The 26,807-nt window shown below is 44.8% G+C and overlaps 2 protein-coding genes across 2 annotated transcripts in view; both read right to left on the minus strand.

The window, feature by feature from the left end:
• LOC142312279 (uncharacterized) overlaps window positions 1-26,807 on the minus strand; it is a 172,771-nt gene that overhangs the window by 8,049 nt on the left and 137,915 nt on the right. Inside the window, exon 8 of the mRNA XM_075351213.1 lies at window positions 14,050-14,057. Within this exon, the coding sequence (XP_075207328.1) occupies window positions 14,050-14,057 (8 nt within the window). The remainder of the gene's footprint in view (window positions 1-14,049; window positions 14,058-26,807) is intronic.
• Window positions 6,258-11,366, minus strand: LOC142312265 (oocyte zinc finger protein XlCOF7.1-like). Its single transcript, XM_075351197.1, has 7 exons — window positions 11,330-11,366; window positions 7,903-7,981; window positions 7,598-7,777; window positions 7,392-7,515; window positions 7,211-7,308; window positions 6,923-7,013; window positions 6,258-6,441 (listed from the first exon to the last, which is right to left on the minus strand). Exons 2-7 carry the CDS (start codon window positions 7,978-7,980, stop codon window positions 6,368-6,370), a joined length of 645 nt encoding a protein of 214 aa, XP_075207312.1. The 5' UTR covers window position 7,981; window positions 11,330-11,366; the 3' UTR covers window positions 6,258-6,367.

Below are 26,807 nucleotides of genomic sequence, written 5' to 3' on the forward strand. Positions count from 1 at the left end.
AAAACGCACAAAAACACCGCTTAAATAAAACGACGCAGTGTGTGAACTTAGCCAAAATCCACACTGTTACTTGTCATGCATGGGACTACAAGGCTCAGCATCCTCCATCCAGGACTGTATGCAGTTTTTTACCCAAAAAGAAAAAAAAATGACATGGGCTTCGCCATATTTTTGTATGCTAGCCGGGTACAGCAGGCAGGTACGGGCTGCCCCCAACCCCCAGCTGCCTATTTGTACCCGGCTGGGAACCAAAAATATAGAGAAGCCCTTTTTTTTTTATTTTATTTCATGAATTTCATGAAATAATTTAAAAAAAAAATGACGTGAGCTTCGCCTAATTTTGGTGTCCAGCCGGGTACAACTAGGCAGCTGGGGATTGGAATCCACAGTGAAGGGTGCCCATGCTTTCTGGGCACCCCCACTGCGAATTGCAGTCCGCAGCCACCCCAGAAAATGGCGCTTTCATAGAAGCGCCATCTTCTGGCGCTGTATCCAACTCTTCCAGCTGCCCTGATGCCGGGTGGCTAGCCGGGTAATAATGGAGTTAGGGCTAGCTGTATATTATCAGCTAGCCCTAAGCCCGAAATTCATGGTGTCACGCCAATATTAGACATGGCCACCATGAATTTCTAGTAATGATAGATAAAAAAAAAAATACACAACACACAGAAAAATATTTTTATTAGAAATAAAACACAACACAATTAGTGACTCCATCTTTATTGAAATAAACACCCCTCCGCAGTAATCCTGGGTTAGGGTCCCGCGCCGTCCAATCCGGATCCAATATCATCTGATCATTGGGGAAAAAAAAAAAATGGGTGAACCACCCCTTTAATGCAGAACTAAAAGTCCCCCATTGATTGTGAGAGCAGCCCCTCACTTCCACCTGTGACGTCATTGCCCCAGCAGAGTGGCGCGCGCGCGCACACACACACACACACACACATATTATACGCGCGCACACACACACATATTATACGCGCGCACACACATTATACACACGCGCGCACACACACCATACACACACGCGCGCACACACACCATACACACACGCGCGCACACACACCATACACACACACTATATACACACACACACACACTATATACACACACTATATACACACACACACACTATACACACACTATACACTACACACACACACTATACACTACACACACACACTATACACTATACACCACACACACACACACTATACACTATACACCACACACACACACACACACACACTATACACCACACACTATACACACACTATACACACACACGCGTGCGCGCACACACATTATACACGCGTGCGCGCACACACATTATACACGCGTGCGCGCACACACATTATACACGCGTGCGCGCACACACATTATACACGCGTGCGCGCACACACATTATACACGCGTGCGCGCACACACATTATACACGCGCGCACGCACACATTATACACGCGCGCGCACGCACGCACACACACATTATACACACGCGCATACACACATTATACACACACACAGCTGTGAGTGCTTTCCTGCAGTGACCTGGAACTGAGAAGGTGAGCCCAGGTCAACGCAGGGGCGCACACACAGCAGTGTGTGTGTGTATATGTGTGTGTATATATATATATATATATATATATATATATATATATATATATAGTGTGTGTATGTGTGTGTATAATGTGTGCGTGCCTGCTGGGGCAATGACATCACAGGTGCTAGTAATTTCATTCACCTGACCCCGTGAAGACAGTGCTACCCGATATCACTACTGTGACCGGGTCTCGCAGCACTGCCGTCACGGGGTCATGTGAGTCCATTGTGAACTTACCTCACCTGACCCCCGATGTCGCTGGCAGGCTCCTGTCCTGGCCCGGTGTCCTGAGGCGGCACGTCATCATAGCTACAGCTGATCGCGTCCTCCGATCAGCTGTTCTGCAGTCTGCAGACACCAAGCTGTGTAATGCGGGCTTCAGAAACATGGCGCCGGAGATAAGCGCTATGCGCTGAGGCCCACTCCGGCGCCATGTTTCTGAAGATTAGCATTTTACATTCAGCCGGAGGGAGGGAGGAACAGGCAGCGCGGGGGGGCGGGGAACACGTGCATAACCCGCCCGGACATCATGAGAGAGGGAGGAACAGGCTGGTGGGGGGGCGGGGAACTCCTGCATAACACGCCCGGATATTAACACAGAGGTGCACACGTCAATCAAAAAGTGCACGAAATTTCAAACTTTATAAAGTTGGATTTCGCTGCCTAAACACCCGAGCTGCACCCCAATGGTATGTACACACTGTGCATGATAGTGCCAGTACTGCACTGGCTGCAGCTTATACTCGAAAATCCTGATGATTGGTTCCCTTTAATGCAAATTTTGAGTTTTTCTGTAGATGGATCCAGATACCAACATGCTGGTTGATTCTAAACTGGATATGCTGAGGTTACGCAACATGAGGTAATAAAAAAAATGGAACCACTTGCTCCTCTCCCATTGGAATAGGAGAAAGAGATTAAGATTTGCGATCTCTGTGGTTCGTTGAGCGGAGCGGGGTAAGATAGTCAAATGTGGATATAGGCAGCAGATCTTTTCTAGTGTGACATGATAAACCTATAAAAGACTGTAGAGTGCATATGAGCCCAGGTGAAGGTTCTCCTGTTATCAAATGAGCCTGGTACAGTGGAGATAAAGCTTACATCAGAGCTGACTATAGAGCCAGAAAAGATGTTCGCACAGATGCAGGTGACAAAGAAGTAGTGAATGGGGCTAGAATTGAGAGTATTTTACCAATGCAGACCTGCACCTCGGTGGCACCTGTTTCGTCCGTGATATTTGTCACTCTTTGTGTTCTTAAATCCCTACAGGAACAAGCAATTCAACAAGGAATGGAGTGTGAGATGCAGGGAGCCAGCTGACTGAGGAAGGTCTATGGGTAAAGGGTGTTAAGCTTTCTCTGCCATGAGCTCCCTACTAAGTGATGGCCCAAATAACATGGGTGGCACCAGTGCTCAGTACTCAGGTGGCCAGACACATCCAGTTTTGTAAGACGTGTGCCTAGTATAAGGTAGAAAACTGTAAATACCTCATACAAACATACCCCTCATCCGCTCTACTGCTCCAGAGATTGCAGATTAGTCATATAAACCTACACGTGGTTTGTCTGAGTTTGTGTGTGTTGTGTGAATTTCTTTTCAGGCTTGCTCTGAAATATATCCAGTACGGAAAACGTTAAACTCATGATGCTGGTGGTATGTAAAAATGGAGTTCCTGAAGTGGCAAAAAGTACACATTCTATAGCAGAAATCATTAAAGAGATCTTCCAGTATCTGGGGATTAGCAGCTTTCCACACGCCTCATCCTCCACAAAACTGTGGGAATGTGGAAAGGCTGAATGAACATCAAAATGTAACAATCCACAAGATAATGGTGGATGCTGGCAAATCATGTAACAAATGTTTGTTTTCCTTTTTCTTAATAAATAAGTCTCCATATAAGATATTTTTGGTTTAGCACCTAAAACATGAATATATTTCTCACAGATACTTCAGATACAGTGCGATATAATTGAAGAAGACGATCCAGCTGAGTGATCAGGTGATTTATTCAGTGCAGTTCAATGCAGTAGGGCCGGATCCGAGTCTGAGGCACGGTGAGGTCAGACGTGGGTGAGCTGGATTCCTTTACAGTGCGATATCCTGACCAGTGATGTACAAGCCTTATACAACTGCCTATACAGTGTAATAGACATGTGTATTCTCCAATTCTAGATCCTAAATCAATGCCAGTAGCACATGGTCTCAAGCCAGGAGACTAGGTGATCTTAAAAAGACAAGTGAGAAAGAGCCATGAGTCAAAATCAGATGGACCGATCCAGCTTCTCCTGACCACAGCAACTTCCTTGAAGCTTGAGGGAAAACCCATCTGGAGACAACAGCCACTGTAAAGAGTCATCGTACCAACCAAATGACGGTCACAATACACATAGTGCTGGATTATCTCACATAGGACCTTATGGAGAATTTCTAGTTTGGGGATAATACACGGGAAATAACCAAGATAAGGGAACAATGGGTAAAGGAACATTACATAAATAAGGACTCATGGTGGGAAAAACATTATCTGACTTGAACCAATCAATTAGTTTCAGGGTTTAAGTGACTTTTAAGGATAACATACACCTGTATGTGACTGGTTGTCTTATTTGTTGGTATATGAAGCCGTAAAAGTGCTACTCTGTGTTACTAAAGTAATCGAATCCCTATGTAAGGGAAAATCTTGTCAAAGAACTCCTGGTCATGAAATACGGAACCAAGAAGAGATCCATTAGTGTCGTGATATAATTATAATTATGTGTATTCAGGTAGGGAACTGTGGCGGGAACTGTGGCGAAGTCCCGAGGACGCAGGTAGCGCGCTGCTTCTATATACCTCCTGATATACCCAGAATTGGTCACAGAAGAGGGTAAGCGCCTAGAATTTAGCTTAAAAAAAGTGGGAGATACGCATTTAGGCCGATGTGTCAGGGGACCACAGCAGGGTCAGAAGATTAATAAAGTATTTAGGGGGGACTGTTGAGGAGAGCCATTAGATCAAATACTTAATTAACCTCGACATAGAGGACTGTGGGAAGTGTGTTCAATGAAATTGATTTTCTATACATAAGCCAGTCTTCAGAGATATCCAAGATGACCCCCGATGACATCATACACCCGCCCATTAGTGTCACCATGGATCCACCTGATGATGTCATAGACCCGCTCATCAGTGTCACCATGGATCCGCCCGATGACATCATAGACCCACCCATCAGCATCACAGCAGAGCTGTCCCGATGAAGCCATAGACCCACTTACGATGACACCCACCAATCAGCCTATGAACCAACGCATTGTTCAACCCACTTACCAATGAACACTTCCGGGCATGCCCACTATAGAGCCAACCATGCCTCTTTTCCCAGCTTATATAAGTCCATGTACTTGGAATAAATCAGTCTGTTTTTGGGCCAACCTCTGATCGAGGAAAGATCTGTGTGTGTCTGATGTCATTTTTCAAGCATGCACTTAATTCTCATTAATTAGGTCATGCGGCAGGCACCAAGTGAACCCTAGTTAGGAGTTCATCCTAACAATCCTACTTAGGCGCAAAGCATACTGGTAGATGCTGCCATATATAGCCTTGTTTTCCTCTGCTTTAGTCTGTGCTCAGCTCCTGGCTTGTATATTTCTATCCTGTTGTAACGCCGACCTGTTTACTACTCTTGAGTCTTCTGATTTTGTATTTTCTCTGTCCTAATGGTTCTGACCCAGCTACCTGACTATTCTTCTTGTCATCTCACACCATTGAAGAGCAACTAACTCTATGGCCCCAGCCTAGGAGTCCTTGTGTAAGTTCAGACCCATGTTTAGGGGTTATATGGTGAAGGGCAAGGCAAAATTGGGGTTACATCACTTTTGTAGTAAAATGCTAAATAATAATTGTTGTATTTGACTTTGTTATAATTCCTGAACGTGTTTTTTTAATATAATGAAGAGTACAATTTTCTAATATCTCGGCCCCTTAGAGTGATTTAAAAACTGATTTGTTACCGAAAAATAGGTTTTATATATTTTAGTTGAACATATAAAGACTTGTTGCTAAAATTGTAAACCTTCTATCCCCCTAAAAAAAATAAATGGTTGTTCTAAAAATAAAAGGATAATATTGGAAAAAATGCAGCCGCCCTAAACAAGAAATACAGTAACTTATTTATTAACTATTTCGTGTGGTATCACTATCTGATCCAATAGCATACAAATGGAAAGATTGAAACTGACAAATCTGACTAAATTATTTGTCAGTTTTCTGGTATTTTCAAAATTAAATGCAAAATATCAGCCTGAAATCACCAGAATTGTAATGTATCTCTAAAAAAATCTCAGAATTACTGGAATCAGTACAAGCCTCCAAATGTATCACCACATAACGTGACATGTCTCAGATATGGAAATAGATCCTGATTAGGAACAGAAAACTGGCTGCGGGAAGTGATTAAATCAGAGGAATTTTGCCACTAACTATTGTAGTCAAAATCTGTGACTATAGACAATAACAAATCTACTGAAATGATCAAACTCAACAGTCTTCATCAGTAAAAAAAAATACTAACTAGTGTTGAAACATCTCTGGGTAATTCGAAGAGGTGGCTCGGTGGTTCTTGGTGAACTAAACTATCTTAGGGGTAATATTTTCTGTCAGATGAATTTCCTGAAGAAATATTAGACATTTTAAAAAATCTTTTTCAACTTGTACAGTCATGAGGAGTCTTAAAGTTAGATCTCGGGCATTTGGCAGAGACAATGGAGACCTTTTAATTAACGTCTACCAGAGAATTGCACTCACATAAGTGAGGCAGGATAATCCCACCACAATCAAACATATCATACAGAATGAACCTGTAACAAAAGAAGACATAGAATAAAAATTGTTTACATCCCAAAGAACGTATGTTCAGCAGCACAAAATAGAGAGAAGGTAGATTCATCCAATAAGATATCAGGATTCTAGAAGGAAAACGGCATCATTACCCTACAATTTCTCTTAGGAGCCAATCATAATATTTTTGTTCAATTAATTTTCTAATTTGTCAGCATATTGCATGTACGCTGTCATTTGGCTTTGAAGTTTACAGATCTGTGCAGCTAAGGGTCAACATCTTCTAATTCCAGAAGGATGGTGGATCCTCCAGGTTTAAGCTCTATAGAAGAAGGGCATTCAGTGCCCAAAGTAATTTGAACTATTCTGGGTGAAAGAGAATGTTGTGGTCTAGGGGCAAAATGGGGACCAGACAATTGTGATATGGCTGCCGATAAAGCAGCCACCGCCGGTGACTGAGAAGAATCTGTTACTTCACAGAAGTAACTGGTCACTACTCACCTGGGCGGTTATCTGTGGGAATCTCGTCTTTACTCCGCTCATCACCCCTAACATATGTCTTTGTAGTATTAATATGGGTCAGATCTTCCCCCTGAAACAAATATTGTAAAAGTCACAGACAGATGGAGAAGTCCCATCTATGATCAGCTCTAATCCTGCCATCTCCACCGTTCTCATTACACAAGTATAAAACATATAATACTGGAGGATAAAACAAGACTGAGCACAAGATCTTCACAGCCGTCTACACATCATAGGGAGATTTCATGGCACCTTCTTTCCATCTACCTGATGATCCTGAGGAACATTGGGATCTTCTTGTTTACAGTCCTGTGGGAGAAGAGGATGGGGACATCTCTCTGGGGTTGTCCTCTTACTGGATAGAGCTGAAGGAGACACATACAGGGACTGAACTCACTCCTTACATACAGATAATTATAGGTAGAGTGTATTTAGTCCTGTCTATTACCTGGTGATGTGAGGGTCTGGGGAATTTCCATCATGACGTCCTTGTACAAATCTTTGTGCTCTTCTAAATACTCCCACTCCTCCATGGAGAAATAGACGGTGACGTCCTGACACCTAATAGGAACCTGACACATACAATGATACCGTCATCCCCCGATCCCTTCATAGCGTTACTGTATAATGTCCCAGCATTCCCAGCAGTGTCACCTCTCCAGTCAGAAGCTCAATCATTTTGTAGGTGAGTTCTAGGATCTTCTGGTCATTGATGTTCTCATGTATCGGGGGGTGAGGTAGAGACCCCGTGATTGGGCTCAGGGGTCTTCCCCATCCCTCAGACACAGGTGCCTGACAGCGATCACTAGAGGTCTTCTTCACTACTGTGTAGTCCTGGTTATGGAGAGACACATTAATAAATCTCACTACAGACATTTCCAGAGTCCTCACCTCTCCATTTCTGTCCGTTATTCCCATAGATAAAAATGATGTAATGTGACGTCATCAGAATCTCTCACCTCTCCAGTAAGCCGGAAGAGGATCTCTAGGGTGAGGTGTAATATCCTCTCCACCATCTTGTCTTTGTCTATATTCATCCTTGAAAAATAAATAAAAAATATCTATATACTGTATCTTCTAACTTGTAGACTGTGAGCCCTCGTCAGCAGGGTCCTCTATCCACTTGTACCAGTCAGTGCCTTGTATTGTTTATGATTATTGTACTTGTGCCTATTATGTAGACCCCTTTTCACATGTAAAGTGCCATGGAATAAATGGCGCTATAATAATAATATAGGAGAGCTCCACTTTGAGGAGCTGACATTGTTGGGACCTGAATTGGAAGAAGATAAACTGATGGAAAATCATAAAAAATCTGGTGTAATAATACAATTACTGGAGATAATAGGGGGAAGGATATAAGGAGATATGGATTTAAGGTTGTAGATGATGTATTCTTATGTCTCACACAGAGTGGAACATAAGTTGAGTTGCTGGCTAAGACATCTCCTCCATGCTCCCAATCACTAGCTATGTTGGCCACTGCTCCAGAAACTGATGGGTTGTAGGGACCAAACGTTCTTTGGAATAGACCAGGAAATACAGAGACTGGCGGGGACCCGAGCAGAAGTGGTGTTTTTATTATCTTACTACAATCTGTTTGTTACTTTTAAGGCTCCCATACACAGACTAAAGTTTGCTGAAACCTCATTTCATAGGGAATTGGTATACAAGTATACAGTGTGTCCACCCATATTCTGGCCACCGCCATTAACTTGAGAACGGCGGCAGCTATAGGCATAAAAGTGGTGTCTAGGTATAGTAAAGTAGCCATGCGCTACGCAATTAAACCACCTATTGCGCCACCCGGTGGAAAACAACTGAGTTAGCATTTTTATCTCGAAAACGGAACGAGGTAGAAAAAAAAAGTGAATTAAAAAATTGTAGGGCATCATCGATTCATTACGAATCAACACCTTGCATACAGAAATGCTATGATATGAAACCCATGACCCCCCCCCCAAAAAAAATTTGAATGCTGGTCACGCATATGGCGCTCATTTAACTTTGATGCTCAAAGTGGCCACCATCAGCTGAAATGCACATCTGGACTCAGGACAGCATACTGTATCTTGCTGCACATTGTGCAATATGGTAGGTGACACGTTTGCACAAGCATCTGTGATACGTCGTCGCAGGTCCTGCAGTTTTGGTGGAGGGGTTGCATACACCTGCTGTTTGATGTGACCTCACAGAAAGAAGTCCAATGGGTTCGGGTCAGGTGAGCATGGAGGTCACTCCACGCAGCCACCATACCCAATGACTTGTAGGAAGATCTTCATGAGGTATCGCTTCACGTCCGCAGCCTTGTGAGTTTTACACTGTCTAATCATAGCATTTCTGTATGCAAAGTGTCAATTCGTATTGAATTGATGATACCATACAACTTTGTAATTCCCATTTTTTTTTTCCGTTTTCTCGCAATAGGTGGTTTCATTGCGTAGCGCATGGCTACTTTACTATACCTAAACACCCCTTCTATGCCTATAGCTGCCGCCATTCTCAAGTTAATAGCGGTGGACAGGATATGGGTGGACACACTGTATAATATATGAGAGGCCCTCAAGATAGATTGTCAGATGAGAGAAGGATCTGGAATGATAAAATCAGAAGCGGAATCGTTTGTTTTATCTAGAGATAAGCCTCAGCTAGAGGAATTTGCCAACTTCTGTCTCACAGAAACCACAGGAAATCGTGGCTGAGTAGAAGGTTGTGAGAAAGGGCAGTAAGGTGAGACAGCTGTCAGATGAATGATCGTTCAACCAACAGTTATCTCATGTGTATTAGGGATAATACTCTGCAATATAGTAGTGCAGTGTATCACCTGAGGATTAATAGCCTTGTATGTTGTATAATCATACTAATGAGGATTTGTTAAAAAAGAAAAAAAGTCTAAAAAATGTCAGTGAAAATTAAATATCACAGATTTAGCAAGGGAGAAAGAGAACACTCTTTATTCTTGATAAAGAGAGAGAGGAGACAACTTGTATTTATTTGAGGTAACTGAAAAAGATTATCTGTTATTTTATTTGCAGAAAGAAAAAAAGAGAGAGCGATAGAGATAGATAGAGAGCTCCTCATACATCCATAGCATCTACCAACAGAAGGTCAGTGATAAGTGTCGGGTTAATCTGTATCTGCATCAAGAATGGGGATAAGGGAGGATTTATTCATTAGCCACTGGGGTGGTTGGTACCATAGTGTGGAGGGCATTTTCTAGATTCATAAAAGTATGTGGGGCAATGGTGGTACTGTGGGAACATTATACTGTATGTGTGTGGGATGGCGGTACAGTGGGAACATTATACTGTGTGTGGGGGATGGCGTTACAGTGGGAACATTATACTGTGTGTGGGGGATGGCGTTACAGTGGGAACATTATACTGTGTGTTGGGGGATGGCGGTACTGTGGGAACATTATACTGTGTGGGAGAATGGCGGTACTGTGGGAACATTATACTGTGTGTGAGGGGATGGCGGTACTGTGGGAACATTATACTGTGTGTGGGGGGATGGTGGTACAGTAGGAACATTATACTGTGTGGGGGGGGATGGCGGTACTGTGGGAACATTATACTGTGTGAGGGGAGATGGTGGTACTGTGGGAACATTCTACTGTGTGTGGAGGGGATGGTGGTACTGTGGGAACATTATACTGTGTGGGGAGGATGGCAGTACTATGGGAACATTATACTGTGTCTGGGGGAGATGGCGGTACTGTGGTAACATTATACTGTGTGTGGGGGATGGAGGTACTGTGGGAACATTATACTGTGTGTGGGGGGGATGGTGGTACTGTGGTAACATTATACTGTGTGTGGAGGGGATGGTGGTACTGTGGGAACATTATACTGTGTGTGGGGGGGGATGGTGGTACTGTGGGAACATTATACTGTGTGTGGAGGGGATGGTGGTACTGTGGGAACATTATACTGTGTGTGGAGGGGATGGTGGTACTGTGGGAACATTATACTGTGTGTGGGTGCATGGCGGTACTGTGGTAACATTATACTGTGTGTGGGGGGATGGTGGTACTGTGGGAACATTATACTGTGTGGGGGGTAGATGGCAGTACTATGGGAACATTATACTGTGTGGGGGGGGATGGCGATACTGTGCGAACATTATACCGTGTGGGGACAGGAAGGGGCTGAGGAGCGAGGGCAGGAAAGGGGCCGAGGAGCGAGGGCAGAAAGGGGCCGAGGAGCGAGGGCAGACGGGTTTCCTCACTTCCGGCCTCTCATAGTTGGGGCGTCTGTATCTATCAGAGGAAAAGGAACAAAAACCTCACGATTCATAGAAATCAGCGAGAGAAAAACACCAAGAACGTCTCAGAGCTGAAGGGGTTAATGCCCCCTGCCCCAGTAATGGGGAATCTCCACATACCTCCTCCTGCAGAGCCCCACACTAGATATATGGCTGCTCTGTGCTTCCAGGACCTGTGATGATGTCACATGGAGGGGAGGAGTCAGGGTCACATGGTCAGCTCCTCAGTGTATGCAGGACTCTGCTGTGCTGGGTGTCATGGTGCTGGGTGAGGGGAAGGTTATGTGTGGGGTCAGGAGGGGTTTACAGTGTGGATGTAGCAGAGCCGAGTGTACGAGGTAGTGATGGGAAATCTAGTTCATTTTGGTGATTAGTTCACTGAAAAGATTAGCTCAAAAGATGAGTTCATTTAGTTCAGTATTTCTCTCCACCCTGTCCTATGAGCTGACAGGAAATGCATCATGTGACCTGTGAACTAAATGAACTATATGAGCTGCTGAACTACGGTAAATGTTCTATTGAGAATGAATCAGGACAGCCTAGTTCAATCTGATGCATCTCACTGAGCCCAGCAGCGCCCCATGTGGTAGTGTAGAGTACTGACTCATAATGAATGTGTATGAGGGAGCTGAGGAGCAGTTCAGCAGCCACCATTTTGAGAACAGAACAGGAGCCAGTGGTAAAGATTTTAGCAAGACTGATCTAGGCTCCAGGAGGCTGATCCTCTACAGGAGGCTAATCCTCTACAGGAGGCCGATCCTCTACAGGAGGCTGATCCTCTACAGGAGGCTGATCCTCTACAGGAGGCTGATCCTCTACAGGAGGGTGATCCTCTACAGGAGGCTGATCCTCTACAGGAGGGTGATCCTCTACAGGAGGCTGATCCTCTACAAGAGGGTGATCCTATCACACAGACAGGTGAGGGGCATGAACCACACACAGAAACACTCTCTCATACACACACATGAGCTGTGTCTGTCTGCTGTGCAATATCAGTTTTATTGATATTATTACTATTATATTTGTATTTGATGTGTGGTAGAGTGTTACTACCTCCTTTTCCAGCATCAGGAGCTATAAAGAGCCAGTGTGAGAGCAGGAGCCTCTTGGAGCTGTAGAGGAATCACTCTCTGTCTCCTCACACTGCTGTTTAGTTCACAATCTCTGTCAGGATGGTGATAGATGAACTAGTTCACTCTGAAGATTAGTTCATTTTGAACTACTCACGAACTACCCATCACTAGTACGAGGTGTATGGAGCGGAGCCGTGTGTGCAGGGTTGTATATGAAGAGGAGCCATTGTGTACGATATATACAAGTTCATCTCAAATTAGAATATCATCAAAAAGTTAATTTATTTCAGTAATTCAATACAAAAAGGGAAACGCATTATATAGAGTCATTACACACAAAGTGATCTATTTTAAGTGTTCATTTCTGATAATGTTGATGATTATGGATTACAGACAATGAAAACCCACAAGTCATTATCTCAGAAAATTAGAATATTTACCACAAAACACCTGCAAAGGCTTCCTAATTGTTTAAAATGGTCCCTTAATCTGGTTTAGTAACCTACACAATCATGGGGTAGACTGCTGACTTGACAAATGTCCAGAGGACAGTCATTGACACACTCCACAAGGAGGGTAAGCCACAAAAGGTCATTGCTAAAGAATAGTGATGAGCGAGTACTAAAATGCTCGGGTGCTCGAGGCTCGGGCCGAGCATCCCAAAATACTCGTGTACTCGGCCCGAGCACCGAGCCCAATGTTATCCTATGGGAGACCCGAGTATTATTCTGAAATGACCCCCGACAGCATGTAGAAACCATAAAACTGTAAATTAAAAAAAAAAAACGTGCGTGTGTGTGTAAGCGTGCATATATATATACACGCGGAGTGGAGTGCGGGAGGGGCCGTAGCCGAGCGGGGAAGTGTCGGGCTAAAGGCACGGTCATGCTGTGAGGGCCAGCCAATCACTGCAATTCCACAAGTAACAGGGCTGTGGCATTGCAGTGGTCTGCCAGCCAATCCCTGCATAAGGGCTGGCTCTAAAAAGAGCGCCAACATGAAGACCGCGAGTACAGCACGAGTATCGCGAAATTACTCGGTCCCCGCCGAGTAGCCCGAGTACAGTGATACTCGTGCAAGTACCAAGTAGTGACAAGCATACTCGCTCAACACTACTAAAGAAGCTTGCTGTTCAGACTGCTGTATCCAAGCATATTAATGGAAAGTTGAGTGGAAGGAAAAAGTGAGGTAGATAAAGGTGCACGAGCAACCGGGATAACCGCAGCCTTGATAGGATTGTTATGAAATAGACATTAAAAAATTTGGAGGAGATTCACAAGGAGTGGACTGCTGCTGCAGTCAGTGCTTCAAGAGCCACCACACACAGATGTATCCAGGATATAGGCTACAAGTATCGCATTCCTTGTGTCAAGCCACTCATGACCAATAGACAACACCAGAAGCGTCTTACCTGGGCCAAAGAGAAAGAACTAGACGGTTGCTCAGTGGTCCAGGTTTCAGATGGAAGTAAACTTTGCATTTCATTTGTAAATCGATGTCCCAGAGTCTGGAGGAAGAGTGGAGAGGCGCACAATCCAAGGTGCTGAGGTCTAGTGTGAAGTTTCCACAATCAGTGATGGTTTGGGGAGCCATGTCTTCTGCTAATGTAGGTCCACTGTGTTTTGTCAAGACCAAAGTCAGCGCAGCTGTCTACCAGGAAATTTTAGAGCACTTCATGCTTCCCTCTGCCGATAAACTTTTTGGAGATGGAAATTTAATTTTTCAGCAGGACTTGACACCTGTCCACACTGCCAACAGTACCAATACCTGGTTTACTAACCACAGTATCACTGTGCTTGACTGGCCAGAAAACTTGCCTTACCTAAACCTCTAGAGAATCTATGGGGTATTGTCAAAAGACATGAGAGACACCATACCCAACAATGCAGATAAGCTGAAGGCTGCCATCAAAGCAACCTGGGCTTCCATAACACTGCAGCAGTGCCACAGGCTGATCACCTCCATGCCACGCCGCATTGATGTTGCAATTCATGCAAAAGGAGCCTCGACCAAGTACTGTGTGTAATGACTATATAATATATAGGAATAGATCTCTCTGTGTGTAATGACTATATAATATATGCGTTTACTATTTTGTATTGAATTACTAAAATAAATTAATTTTGAGGATATTCAATTTATTGAGATGCACTTGTATATGATGACTAGATAGGTAAGAGAAACATTTAGCTAAAAAAGCCTGTGAATTGGAGTTCTTCATTTAATCCCTGTGGTGCTACTGAGATGGAAAATCCACTTGGATTCTGTCTGTAGCAACCATTTTTGGCATGAACCACCCCTTCCATTGCCCACGTTTCTGTAGACCAATGGTCAGTATGCCATCACACTTTCCTTGATGCTAGGCCAGGAAAAAAGCTATCGGTGTGATGGTCTTTCTTTTCCGTGAATCACTGGTCGCCAGACCTATTGTAGAAAGATGGTTCTGGAAGGAAGCATGAAGTGCTGTAAAATTTCCTGGTAGATGGCTGCGTTGACTTTGGTCTTGATAAAGCACAGTGGACCTACACCAGCAGATGACATGGCTTCCAAAACCATCAGATTGTGGAAACTTCACACTACACGTCAAGCAGCTTGGATTGTGTCTCTCCACTCTTCCTTTAGACTCTGGGACCTTGATTTACAAATTAAATGCAAAATTTACTTTAATCTAAAAACAAAACCTTGGACCACTGAGCAACAGTCCAGTTCTTTTTCTCTTTAGCCCAGGTAAGACGCTTCTGGTGTTGTCTATTGGTCATCAGTGACTTGACACAAGGAATACGACAGTTGTAGCCCATGTTCTGGATACATCTGTGTGTGGTGGCTCTTAAAGCACTGACTCCAGCAGCAGGCCACTCCTTGTGAATCTCCCCAAAATGTTTGAATGGACTTTTACTTAAGCCTATCAAGGCTCCGGTTATCCCGGTTGCTTGTGCACCACGTCAGAAGCCCAGTGAACCTTTAAATAGGTACACCTGCCGGTGATAGGACAGAGTAAATTACAGCATTGGAAATACTTGTTGGCAGAAAGGCAATGTACACACTGTTCAGAATCAGGACAACGACAAAACCTTACCATGGTTAAGTGAAGAGGAAAACAGACCAAAGCACAGTAGGTTGCGGAATTAAATCCAAACTATGATATTTCCCCCCACATGGGTCATGAAATTTAATTGGCAAAAGATAAAAAAATAAAAAAGTTTGGAAACCCCTGCTTCATTCTATTTGATGCCTCGGGGCTGCCTGATTCCCTGGGCTGGCAAAGGAGGAACTGCCACCCACCTAAGCAGGAGCAAAATCAGAGTCAGTTGTTTAAAAGGTCCCTGTTGTGCTACTTTTACTTTAAATAGAAATTAGCAGCAGATAGAGTCTTTAAATTTCCTACATAAAATGAGTACCGACACAAGCAAGATTTAGAAATATATTAAATATTTATTATAATAAAGTGCTGTAAAGTACAAAAGTGAAAACAAATATAAATAGTAGAACCGGAGGGGAGGTGCTGAGTGTGATGTGTATGCAGAGCGGAGCCGTGTGTATTATGTATGCAGAGCGGACCCGTGTGTATTATGTATGCAGAGCGGACCCGTGTGTATTATGTATGCAGAGCGGACCCGTGTGTGTGATGTATATGGAGCAGCGTCCTGTTACATAGTTACTAAGGTTGAAAAAAGACCTAGGTCCATCTAGTTCAACCTTCCTCCACCAGTTCTACATTTGGTCACTAAGTCATTTATAACCAACAATGTTGTGTGTACTGAGGAAATCATCCAGCCCTTTTTTGAAAGCTGTAATAGAATCTGCCATTACTACCTCTTGTGGTAGGGCATTCCACAGTCTGACTGCTCTAACTGTAAAGAACCCTTTCCTATTTAGCTGTCGGAATCGCTTTTCTTCCACTCTCAGTGCGTGCCCCTGGTCCTTAGTATTGCCTTTGGAAGAAATAAGTCATGTGCCAGTCCTTTATATTAACCACACATGTATTTATACATATAAATGAGATCTCCTCTGAGACGTCTTTTTTCTAAGCTAAACATATCTAACTTTTTCAACCTCTCATCATATGGGAGGCCTTCCATTCCTTGTAGTAGTCTAGTTGCCGCCATTGAACTGACTATAACTTCTGAATGTCCTTTTTAAAATGTGGAGCCCAAAACTCAATCCCAGATTCCAGATGTGGCCTTACAAGTGATTTATAGAGGAGTAACAATACATTGGGATTGCGGGATCTAATCTCTCTTTTTATACACCCTAAAATCTTGTTTGCTTTAGCAGCTGCTGCTTGACATTGAGTGCTGCTGCTCAGCTTATTTGTAATGAGAATACCCAAGTCCTTCTCCTGTTCTGTAGTCCCGAGCTTACTTCCATTTAATGTATACGCAGCTATAGGATTACTCCGTCCTAGGTGCATTACTTTACATTTATCAACATTAAATCTCATTTGCCAAGTATCTGCCCATTGTGACATCTTATCCAGATCTTTTTGTAATATTGTACTATCCAGGTCAGTTTTTAATATCCTACATAGTTTTATGTCATCAGCAAAGACTGACACTTTACTATCAATCCCATCCACAAGGTCATTAATAAAGAGATTAAAAAGAATCGGTCCTAGCCAGTAGCGTAGCTAGCGGGGGGGCAGAGGGTGCCGCCGCCCCGGGCCCTGTGCTCAGAGGGGGCCCACCCGGAGCTGCAATACCATTAACTATATCGGCGTGCACAGCGCGCCGATATAGTAACCTATGCGGCAGTGCGGAGGAGACATGATCTCCCTGTTATCAGTGATGACAGCGCACACGCAGGACACAAAGTCCCGGCGTGGTGACGTCATCGCTCAGCGCCGGGCGGGGGGGGAGGCAATTGCCCCCCAGGCTGCTCTCCCAGCTATTTGTTGAGGGCCGGCCGCGGGCCGCCTGCTGCATAATGTCATTATAACACACATGGCCGCGCAGAGTGAATTGCGCGCGGCCGTGTCTCTTGTACTAAGATGTGGCCGGCCACACTGACAGGCGCAGACAGTGCTGACCGCCACATAGTACAGGAGACCCGGCCGCTGGCATGCACAGTGCGCGGCCACGTGCGTTATAATGACGTCATGCAGCGCGTGCTGCCTCCATCCAGTGTTGTGGCTGCATCCCAGTGATTAGAAGCTGACAGGGTAGTGGGCGTGACTGGCTTTGTTAGTGGGCATGGCTATGTTTCCTCCCGTCCACTATAATCATGTAGGCTTCAGCCCCCCCTCTCCCCCTGCGCCCCCCTGCACCCTCCATCTGGAGGTCTTACCTCGGTCCCCGCTTCTATCATAAAGAACTCCAGGACACCTGGAGTTTCTTTCTGTCATCACCTGCGTTGCTGAGGTCCCGCCCCTTCTGATCACATGGGCGTGACGTCACCACAGGTCCTTTAGTTTAGAGGGATTTACCATGGCATGAAACAAGTCTGTGGCTGCACGAGAGAGAAGTGTCCCCCAATCATCAAAAGTAAAAAGCACCTCCAGTATGTGTCTGTGTATAGGATTGTGTCTGTCTTTTGTGTATGATTATTTGTATGTGAATGTTTTCAAATCTGTATACACTTCTATGTGACTATATCTGTGTATGTGTCTGTATATATGTGTGTGTATATGGCTGTACGCAGGTGTCTGTATATATGTGTGTGTATATGGCTGTACGCAGGTGTCTGTATGTGTGTATGGCTGTACGCAGGTGTCTGTATATATGTGTGTGTATATGGCTGTACGCAGGTGTGTGTATGTGTGTACGGCTGTACGCAGGTGTCTGTATGTGTATATGGCTGTATGCAGGTGTGTGTATGTGTGTACAGCTGTACGCAGGTGTCTGTATGTGTGTACAGCTGTACGCAGATGTCTGTATGTGTATACGGCTGTACGCAGGTGTCTGTATGTGTATACGGCTGTACGCAGATATCTGTATGTGTATACGGCTGTACGCAGGTGTCTGTATGTGTATACGGCTGTACGCAGGTGTCTGTATGTGTATACGGCTGTACGCAGATTACTGTATGTGTATACGGCTGTACGCAGATGTCTGTATGTGTATACGGCTGTACGCAGATGTCTGTATGTGTATACGGCTGTACGCAGATGTCTGTATGTGTATACGGCTGTACGCAGGGGTGTGTATGTGTAGACGGCTGTACGCAGGTGTCTGTGTATACGGCTGTACGCAGGGGTGTGTATGTGTATACGGCTGTACGCAGGGGTGTGTATGTGTATACGGCTGTACGCAGGTGTGTCTATGTGTGTACAGCTGTACGCAGATGTCTGTATGTGTATACGGCTGTACGCAGGTGTCTGTATGTGTATATGGCTGTACGCAGATATCTGTATGTGTATACGGCTGTACGCAGGTGTCTGTATGTGTATACGGCTGTACGCAGGTGTCTGTATGTGTATACGGCTGTACGCAGATGACTGTATGTGTATACGGCTGTACGCAGATGTCTGTATGTGTATACGGCTGTACGCAGATGTCTGTATGTGTATACGGCTGGACGCAGATGTCTGTATGTGTATACGGCTGTACGCAGGGGTGTGTATGTGTAGACGGCTGTACGCAGGTGTCTGTGTATACGGCTGTACGCAGGGGTGTGTATGTGTAGACGGCTGTACGCAGGTGTCTGTGTATACGGCTGTACGCAGGGGTGTGTATGTGTATACGGCTGTACGCAGGGGTGTCTATGTGTGTACAGCTGTACGCAGATGTCTGTATGTGTATACGGCTGTACGCAGGTGTCTGTATGTGTATACGGCTGTACGCAGATGTCTGTATGTGTATACGGCTGTACGCAGGTGTCTATATGTGTATATGGCTGTACGCAGGTGTCTGTATGTGTATACGGCTGTACGCAGGTGTCTATATGTGTATATGGCTGTACGCAGATGTCTGTATGTGTATACGGCTGTACGCAGGTGTCTGTATGTGTATACGGCTGTACGCAGATATCTGTATGTGTATACGGCTGTACGCAGGTGTCTATATGTGTATACGGCTGTACGCAGGTGTGTATGTGTATACGGCTGTACGCAGGGGTGTCTGTATGTGTATACGGCTGTACGCAGGGGTGTCTATGTGTGTACGGCTGTACGCAGGTATCTGTGTATATGGCTGTACGCAGGTATCTGTATGTGTATACGGCTGTACGCAGGGGTGTCCATGTGTATACGGCTGTACGCAGGTGTGTCCATGTGTATACGGCTGTACGCAGGTGTGTGTATGTGTATACGGCTGTACGCGGGTGTCTGTAAGGAGCTGTAGGCCCATCATACTGTGTATAGGGGAGGTGTAGAGGTATATTATGTATAGGGAAGGGGTAGAGGCATCTTACTGTGTATAGGGGAGCCATGGGAACATCATACTGTGTATAGGGGAGGTATAAGGGCTTCATACTGTGTATAGGGGAGCTGTACATGGGAGGGACATTATTAAATGTTAAGTGGACACTTAGGAACCATTATTGTTATAGGGACAGTCAGGGTATTGTGACCGTGAAAGGCACACTGGGGGCTCTATTACTTTCTAGGAACAATATGTTGGCACCTTTCTAGGGCACTTACACAGGTCATTAATATTTTCTAGGGGGAAATGTTACCATTTAGAGGGCACAAATGAGGCATTTTACCATGTAAAGAGCACAGTGATGGCATTAATATGTGGGGGGGACAGTGGTGGAATTAATATGTGGGGGGCACAGTGGTGGCATTACTATGTGGAGGCACAGTGGTGGCATTACTATGTGGAGGCACAGTGGTGGCATTATTATGTGGAGGCACAGTGGTGGCATTATTATGTGGGGGCACAGCGGTGGCATTATTATGTGGGGGGCACAGTGGTGGAATTAATATGTGGGGGGCACAGTGGTGGCATTATTATGTGGAGGCACAGTGGTGGCATTATGTGGAGGCACGGTGGTGGCATTATTATTTGGGGGCACAGTGGTGGCATTATTATGTGAGGGCACAGTGGTGGCATTACTATGTGGGGGGCACAGTGGTGGCATTAATATGTGGGGGGCACAGTGGTGGCATTATTATGTGGGGGCACAGTGGTGGCATTATTATGTGTGGCAGTAAGAGGAGCATGGTTTTTGTGCACACAGCAGGTGCAGTAATAGGGACACACACGGCAGCAGTGGCTCAGTATTGGGGTGACGGTAGGATGAGGAGTTTGTGCAGGTTGGGATTAGATGGGGTTCGGTGCCGGAAGTGTGAGGAGTCAAATATGTCTTTGTTGTAATTTCTGTAGTTGAGTTGTGGCTGGAAGAAGTTGTCATGTCGGTCTGGGCCAGATGGAAAAGACGGAAAAGGTGAACAACTCCATCCGAAAGAACGTCATCTGTAAGTCACCATCTATAACTGCACTGTGACCTCTTGTATGTGCTGCAGCACCGATATCTACCACTATATAGTCACCATATAGCGGTAACATCAGTGTCATCTGCCGAGGTCCACTATACCCACGATTAGTCTGCGCCACCATAGTTATCATGGTTACCTGGTAAGGGGCCCACTCAGATGTTTTGCCCCCCCTGAGCTGAAACCCTAGCTACGCCACTGGTCCTAGCACAGATCCCTGTGGCACCCCACTGCTGACTTTAGCCCATTTAGAGAATGTACCATTTATGACTACTCTTTGTTTCCTATCTTTTAGCCAATTCCTTACCCAGTTACATATAGTTTCCCCTAGTCCTTGCTTCTGGAGCTTTAGTATAAGGCTATTATGTGGTACATATATATATATATATATATTTTATTTTTTTTCACATAAATAAAAGCATATCGTCTGCAAAGCAGGTTAGTTTTATCTCACTATTCCCCACCTTGATTCCTGAGAAGTCTTCTGATTTTATTAAGTATTCCGCTAGTGGTTCAAGGGCCAGGTCAAACAGAAGAGGAAGAGGGGGCACCCCTGCCTAGTCCCCTTCGGTAGCTGAAAAGATTTTGACAGAAAGCCCATTGTGGAAATTCTAGCTTCAGGCGTAACGTAAAGTGCCTCCATATACTTCCGAAAAGTACCCATTATGCCAAATTTATCTAATACTAGCCCTAACCAATGCCAACTTACATTGTCAAAGGCCTTTTCCGCGTCTAAGGCCAATAACGCAAGGTTCCCCTTTATCAGGCCCGGTCTTTTTGTTCCATCTAGTACCGCCAACACTGTGCGAATGTTGAATACTGCTGACCTATTTCTAACGAACCCCACTTGATGTGGTCCTACTATTGATGGGAGGATCAATGCTAGCCGGTCTGCCAAGATTTTAGAGATTATTTTAATGTCTTGATTTATCAGCGATATGGGCCTGTATGATGAAGGGTCCGAGGGGTCTTTTCCTTGTTTGTGTATTACCTTTATATACGCCATATGGCCAGACTGTAGTAGAATTTTATTTTGGAGAGTGTAGTTGAAAACTTTTACTAAAGTGGGCATAACATCTTCCTGTAGTATTTTATAAAATTCCCCCGTCATTCCATCGGGGCCTGGGGCCTTGTTATTTTTAAGGTTTTTCACAACTGTTCTCACTTCCTCCTCGTTTATTGGGGCATTTAACATTTCCCTGTCCGATTCCGTAATTGTGGGTAATGATAGATTGTTTAGGAACTTGCCTCCTTCTGTGTCATTTGCTGGCCCTTGTTCATACAATTTTTTGTAGAATTCTCCAAATATGTCATTGACTTTCTTCGGGTCATTGTGGCTAGCCCCAGATGAGTCCCTCAAATGAGTTATAGATGTTAAAGGAGTTATTCCCTTTGCCATTCGTGCCAGAAGCGAACCTGCCTTGTTCCCGAATCTAAAATAATGTGATGCAATTCTCTGGCCCCTCATCCTCTCTGACCTGTCCACCCACAAGTCAAATTCTGCTATCTCTTTTATCCACTTGTTCCTATTACCAATAGATGGATTATTAATGTAGTTTGTGTATGCTTCTCTGGTCCTTCTGCTGGCTTCAGTGTATGCTTTAGTTGTTTTGTTTCGCTTTCACATATCCCATTATTCTTCCCCTTTGTACTGCCTTAGCTGAGTCCCAGTATAAATGGGAGTTTTCCTCATGCTCCTTATTATCCCATGTATATTCCTGCCACCACATTTTCACCAGGTTTTGGAAGTTCTCGTCCTGGGCTAAGTGTGAAGGGAATCTCCGCAGTATGTCTGTTCCCTTGGGGTAGGTTTCTTCTAGGTCTAGGAGTAATGGGGCGTGATCTGATATCACCAAATGTTGTATGTCGATCCTCCTCATTTTGTTGCGTAGACCCTGTGTTAGTAGAAAATAATCTATTCTGGACCATGTGCTATGGACGTGGGAGAAATGAGTGTACTCTCGGTCTGCCGGGTGTGAGTTTCGCCAAGCATCTATTACGCTAGTATGTTCTGTGAATAGATTCAGCACCCTGTCATGTGTCCTGGCTACCATGCGTTTGTGTCCTGTGCCCAACCTATCTTCTTTGATGTTCATTACCGTATTAAGATCCCCTCCTATTATTATGTTCCTCTCAGGGTCCTCCAAAACCTGCCTCTCCAACTCCTGGAACAAAATCTTATTACTCTCATTTAGTGCATACACATTATATATTTTGAGTCGTCCACATGGGGTATCAAGCAAAACTTTTTGTATTCTCCCATCTCCATCATTTTCCTGTGTTATTACCTTACAATTTGCCTGCTTACGGAGTAGTATTAACACACCTGCTTTATTATTTTGGGCTGAGGATCCCATCACTTCTCCCACCCACATTTTGCACATTCTGGTGAAATCCTGATTTTTCAAATGGGTCTCCTGAAGTAGGGCAATGTCTACTTTAAGCTTCTTTAAGTGCCTCAATATCATTCGTCTTTTGTGTGGCGACTGCAGGCCTTTAACGTTCCATGACACAATTCGCATCCTTATATATTACTTGAAATCTTACTTCTTATCCTATCTTAACTAAAACCTTCTTAAAACCTGTCCACCGCGTCTCTCTCTGGTGGTGCAAAAAAAAAAAAAAAAAGTCAATTAAACCAACAAAATAACACCGCTATCCTATATCCTTTGTAGGAAAACACAGTTGCGGACTTCACTTTTTCCCCGCATGTATGTAGGGACTCCTACTGATCCCTCTTTCGCTCCTCAAAATATTTTCGCTTTCTTGAGCTTCCACACTTCACTTAAAGGCATGCTAAACATAGCTTCAGAAATATATACAAGTATCACCAAGCCCCAAGGGCCGAAAGTAGGTTGAACCTCGACCCAGTATAGAGAGGCTCATTCCCGGGAGAGATGAAGGAAAAGAAAAGAAAAAAGAAACAAGAGGAAGAAAGGAGGGAAGAATGGAGGAGGGGTCCACAGGATGGTTATGGGAAGGAGAAGGGTTGTGAATGGGGGAGGTGTGAATGGGATGGGGAAGATGATTGGGACGGATTGGGTGGGAGGTAGTTTGTGGGTGGGAGAAAGTGTGTAGTCGGGGGGGGGGGCAGGAGAGGGTTTGTTTGTGGGTGGCAAAGGGTGGTGGAAAGTAGTTTGTTGCTGGGGTAGTGTAGTTGGAGGGAGTGGGAGGGGAGTGTGGGTATGGGGGTAGAGGGAGGCAGTTATGTGTGGGAGGGGGGGGTGTTTGGGTGATGGGATAATAAAGGGGTTGGGCAAGACAGGGAAAGAAGGAAAGAGGAAGAAAGAAGAAGAAAAAAAAAAAAGGGAGAAGCGGGGGTATGGAGAGGGACTGGGGGTGTCTGGGTTATGGTAGAGTTAACGCTTTCAGGCCCACATCATGAACTCCAGACCCCCTTACAAATCCCCCTCCCCCATTGCTCCTTTACAAACAGCATCAACACTCCACATTGAACATTAGCAATTTTGCCCCTGTATGGGCTATTTTATGTCCTCACCCCCTCTGGGGAGTAGCATCCCCACTCTTTGCCAGGGGTGACGCTTTTGCAAAAGTCTTGTCCACATAACATCTTGCCTGATCAGGGGCCGTGAATGTCGCTGTACCTCCCTCCTGGGGCAAAGATTTTAAGGATGGCCGGGAATTGCAAAGCAAATTTTATCTTCTTTCTGAAAAGCTCTGTGCAGACATCGCTGAAGGCTCTTCTTTTCTTTGTGACCTCCGCTGAATAGTCACTGAATATCAGAATCTTATGTCCTCTTACCACCGTGGGGGATGTCTTCTTCCGAAATGCTTGTAAGATGTTAGTTTTATCCACAAGGTTCAAATATCTGACAATCACTGGCCTGGGTCTTGGAGGTGTGTTTGCACTTGTGTGCTGGGCTGGGGGTCCCACTCTGTGTGCCCTTTCAGGTGTATCAGCAATCCTCAGAGCGTGAGGTATGTCCTCCATGCATATCACCATTAGTTGGTGAGGGGTGATAGTTTCTGGGAGCCCAATGATTCTTAAGTTGTTTCGTCTTGAGCGATTCTCGAGATCATCAATTTTATCTGCAAGTTGCTGGTTCAGCCTGGTGACTTTTTGCAGCTCAGCCTGCACCTCTCCCAGCTCATCCTCTGCAGTGCTGAGTCTATTCTCCACTGTAGCCAGTCTTTCTGATTGCTGTGAGATGGCTTCCTGCATTTGCTTCAGGGCATCAGACACTGTCTGCTCCAGCATTTCCTGAAGCTTGGGGGTTAACATCTTTACCACCTCATCTGCTAGGGACTTGTAAGAAATGCTGAGACCTGCAGTGCTTATCTCCTATGCACCCCCTCCCTCCTGCTGGGTAAGCTGATTACCAGGTTTATTGCTTTTCCTGGGCTTGGTCACCTCCGGAGCCATTTTAGCATTAGCACGGCTATTCGGCTATGTGTCCACGGTAGAATGTACCTGCGGATTTTTCTTCCTGAAAATCCGCGACTTTCGGATTTTTTTTTTTTTTCCCCATTCAAAACCAAAAATCTGCACCAAATCTGCACCAAACAATTGACATGCTGCAGATTTTTCCGGATCAAAATCCGCGGCAAATCCGCAGCGGAAAAATCCGCAGCATGGACACAGCATTTCCAAAATGCCATTGAAATGGCTTGGAAGTGCCGCTGCTGCAGATTTTCGGGAAATCCTCAGCAAATCCGCGGCAAATCCGCGGCAAAATCCGCGGTAAATCCGCAGCGTGGGCACATAGCCTTCCTCTGGGCTGGGGAACATTCCTGTCCTGCAGTCCCGTTCTTGTGCACATACCTCTCCATTATTCTGAGGGGCATGCACACTATCTTATCTCCTCTTATCAGCTGGTTTGTGTGCTAGGACTGCAGGGGTCTTGATAAAGAAGCAGGAGCTCTCTTCACAAGCTGCCTTCCATGCCAGCGCAGGACCCGGAAGTCCGTAATTATATTTTAAGGGGCCAATACTATTCTTTGTTTTCCTTTTGGCATTAATGTATTTATTAAAGATTTTGGGATTTATTTTAATGTCATTGGCGATTTTTGTTTCAGTAGCTAGTTTTGCTTGTTTGATTTCTTTTTTACATTTCCTATTGATATCTTTATACTCCTGCAATGCTATTTCTGTATTCTCAGCCTTCAAGATTTTAAACGCCCTTTGTTTTTGTTTTATTATACTTTGTACAGTCTTATTTATCCATAGTGGTTTCTTTTTATTCCGGGACATTTTATTACCAGAGGCTATAAGTTTTTTACAGGACTCTAGCAGTATATCCTTAAACTTACCCCATTTATGTTCGGTATCCCCAGTTACCATGACTTTGTCCCAATCTACACATTTAGGCTCTGTGCGCACTGGGAAGTGGAATTTTCTTGAGAAAATTCCGCATGCCCTCAAAGATTACCGCACCCGCGGTAAAAAACCGCGGGAAACCGCACCCGAAAACCGCATGCGGTTTGCCGCGGTTTGCTGCGGTTTTACCGCGGTATTATTCGCGGTATTGCCGCGGTTTTGCCGCGTGCGGGTTGGGATGTGCTTTATTGCTTTCAATGCAATAAAGCACATTGAAGAAAAAAAAAAAAAAAAAAAGTCATTTAATTCTGAGAGTAGATAGACAGAAGAATAGATAGAGGGATAGATAGATAGACAGACAGAGGGATAGATAGATAGATAGATAGAGGGATAGATAGATAGAGAGATAGATGACAGATCGCTGCATTTCCCACGGTCGGCAGTGAGTTCACATTACCGGCCGTGGGAAATGACCGATAATTACCTCTGCTGCTTTCATTCAGCCTGTCTCTGTGACAGTCGCGGCTGGATGGAAGCAGCGCTGGACGTCGGACCTGGATTACGCCGGAGCTTTGGTGCGGGAGGGGTTAATAAAATGGTGAACGAGGCTTGTTTGTTTTATTTAAAATAAAGGATTTTTCGGTGTCTGTGTTTTCTTCACTTTACTTACGGGTTGATCATGTCAGCTGTCACATACACGCTGCCATGATCAAGCCTGGGGTTAATGGCGGTGGTCCCCCACCATCATTAACCCCTTGTATTACCTTGCCACCACTGCTACACGGTGGCAAGAAGAGCCGAGGACACGCCGGTATTGTCGCATATTGCATGCGACAGTGCCGGGGCAGCTGCGGCTGATATTCTCGGCTGCCG

The sequence above is a fragment of the Anomaloglossus baeobatrachus genome, chromosome 5 (assembly GCF_048569485.1).
Source record: "Anomaloglossus baeobatrachus isolate aAnoBae1 chromosome 5, aAnoBae1.hap1, whole genome shotgun sequence".
In the NCBI taxonomy this organism is placed as follows: Eukaryota; Metazoa; Chordata; class Amphibia; order Anura; family Aromobatidae; genus Anomaloglossus; species Anomaloglossus baeobatrachus.

Bases quoted from the DNA above. Each gene is read 5' to 3' on its own strand.
- LOC142312265 (XM_075351197.1), bottom strand. From the start codon at position 7,980: ATGAATATAGACAAAGACAAGATGGTGGAGAGGATATTACACCTCACC. The intron at 7,516-7,597 runs GTGACACTGCTG...TGTATGTGTCAG, and splicing joins TTGAGCTTCTGACTGGAGAG to GTTCCTATTAGGTGTCAGGA. The intron at 7,309-7,391 runs GTAATAGACAGG...TGTCTCCTTCAG, and splicing joins CCAGACCCTCACATCACCAG to CTCTATCCAGTAAGAGGACA.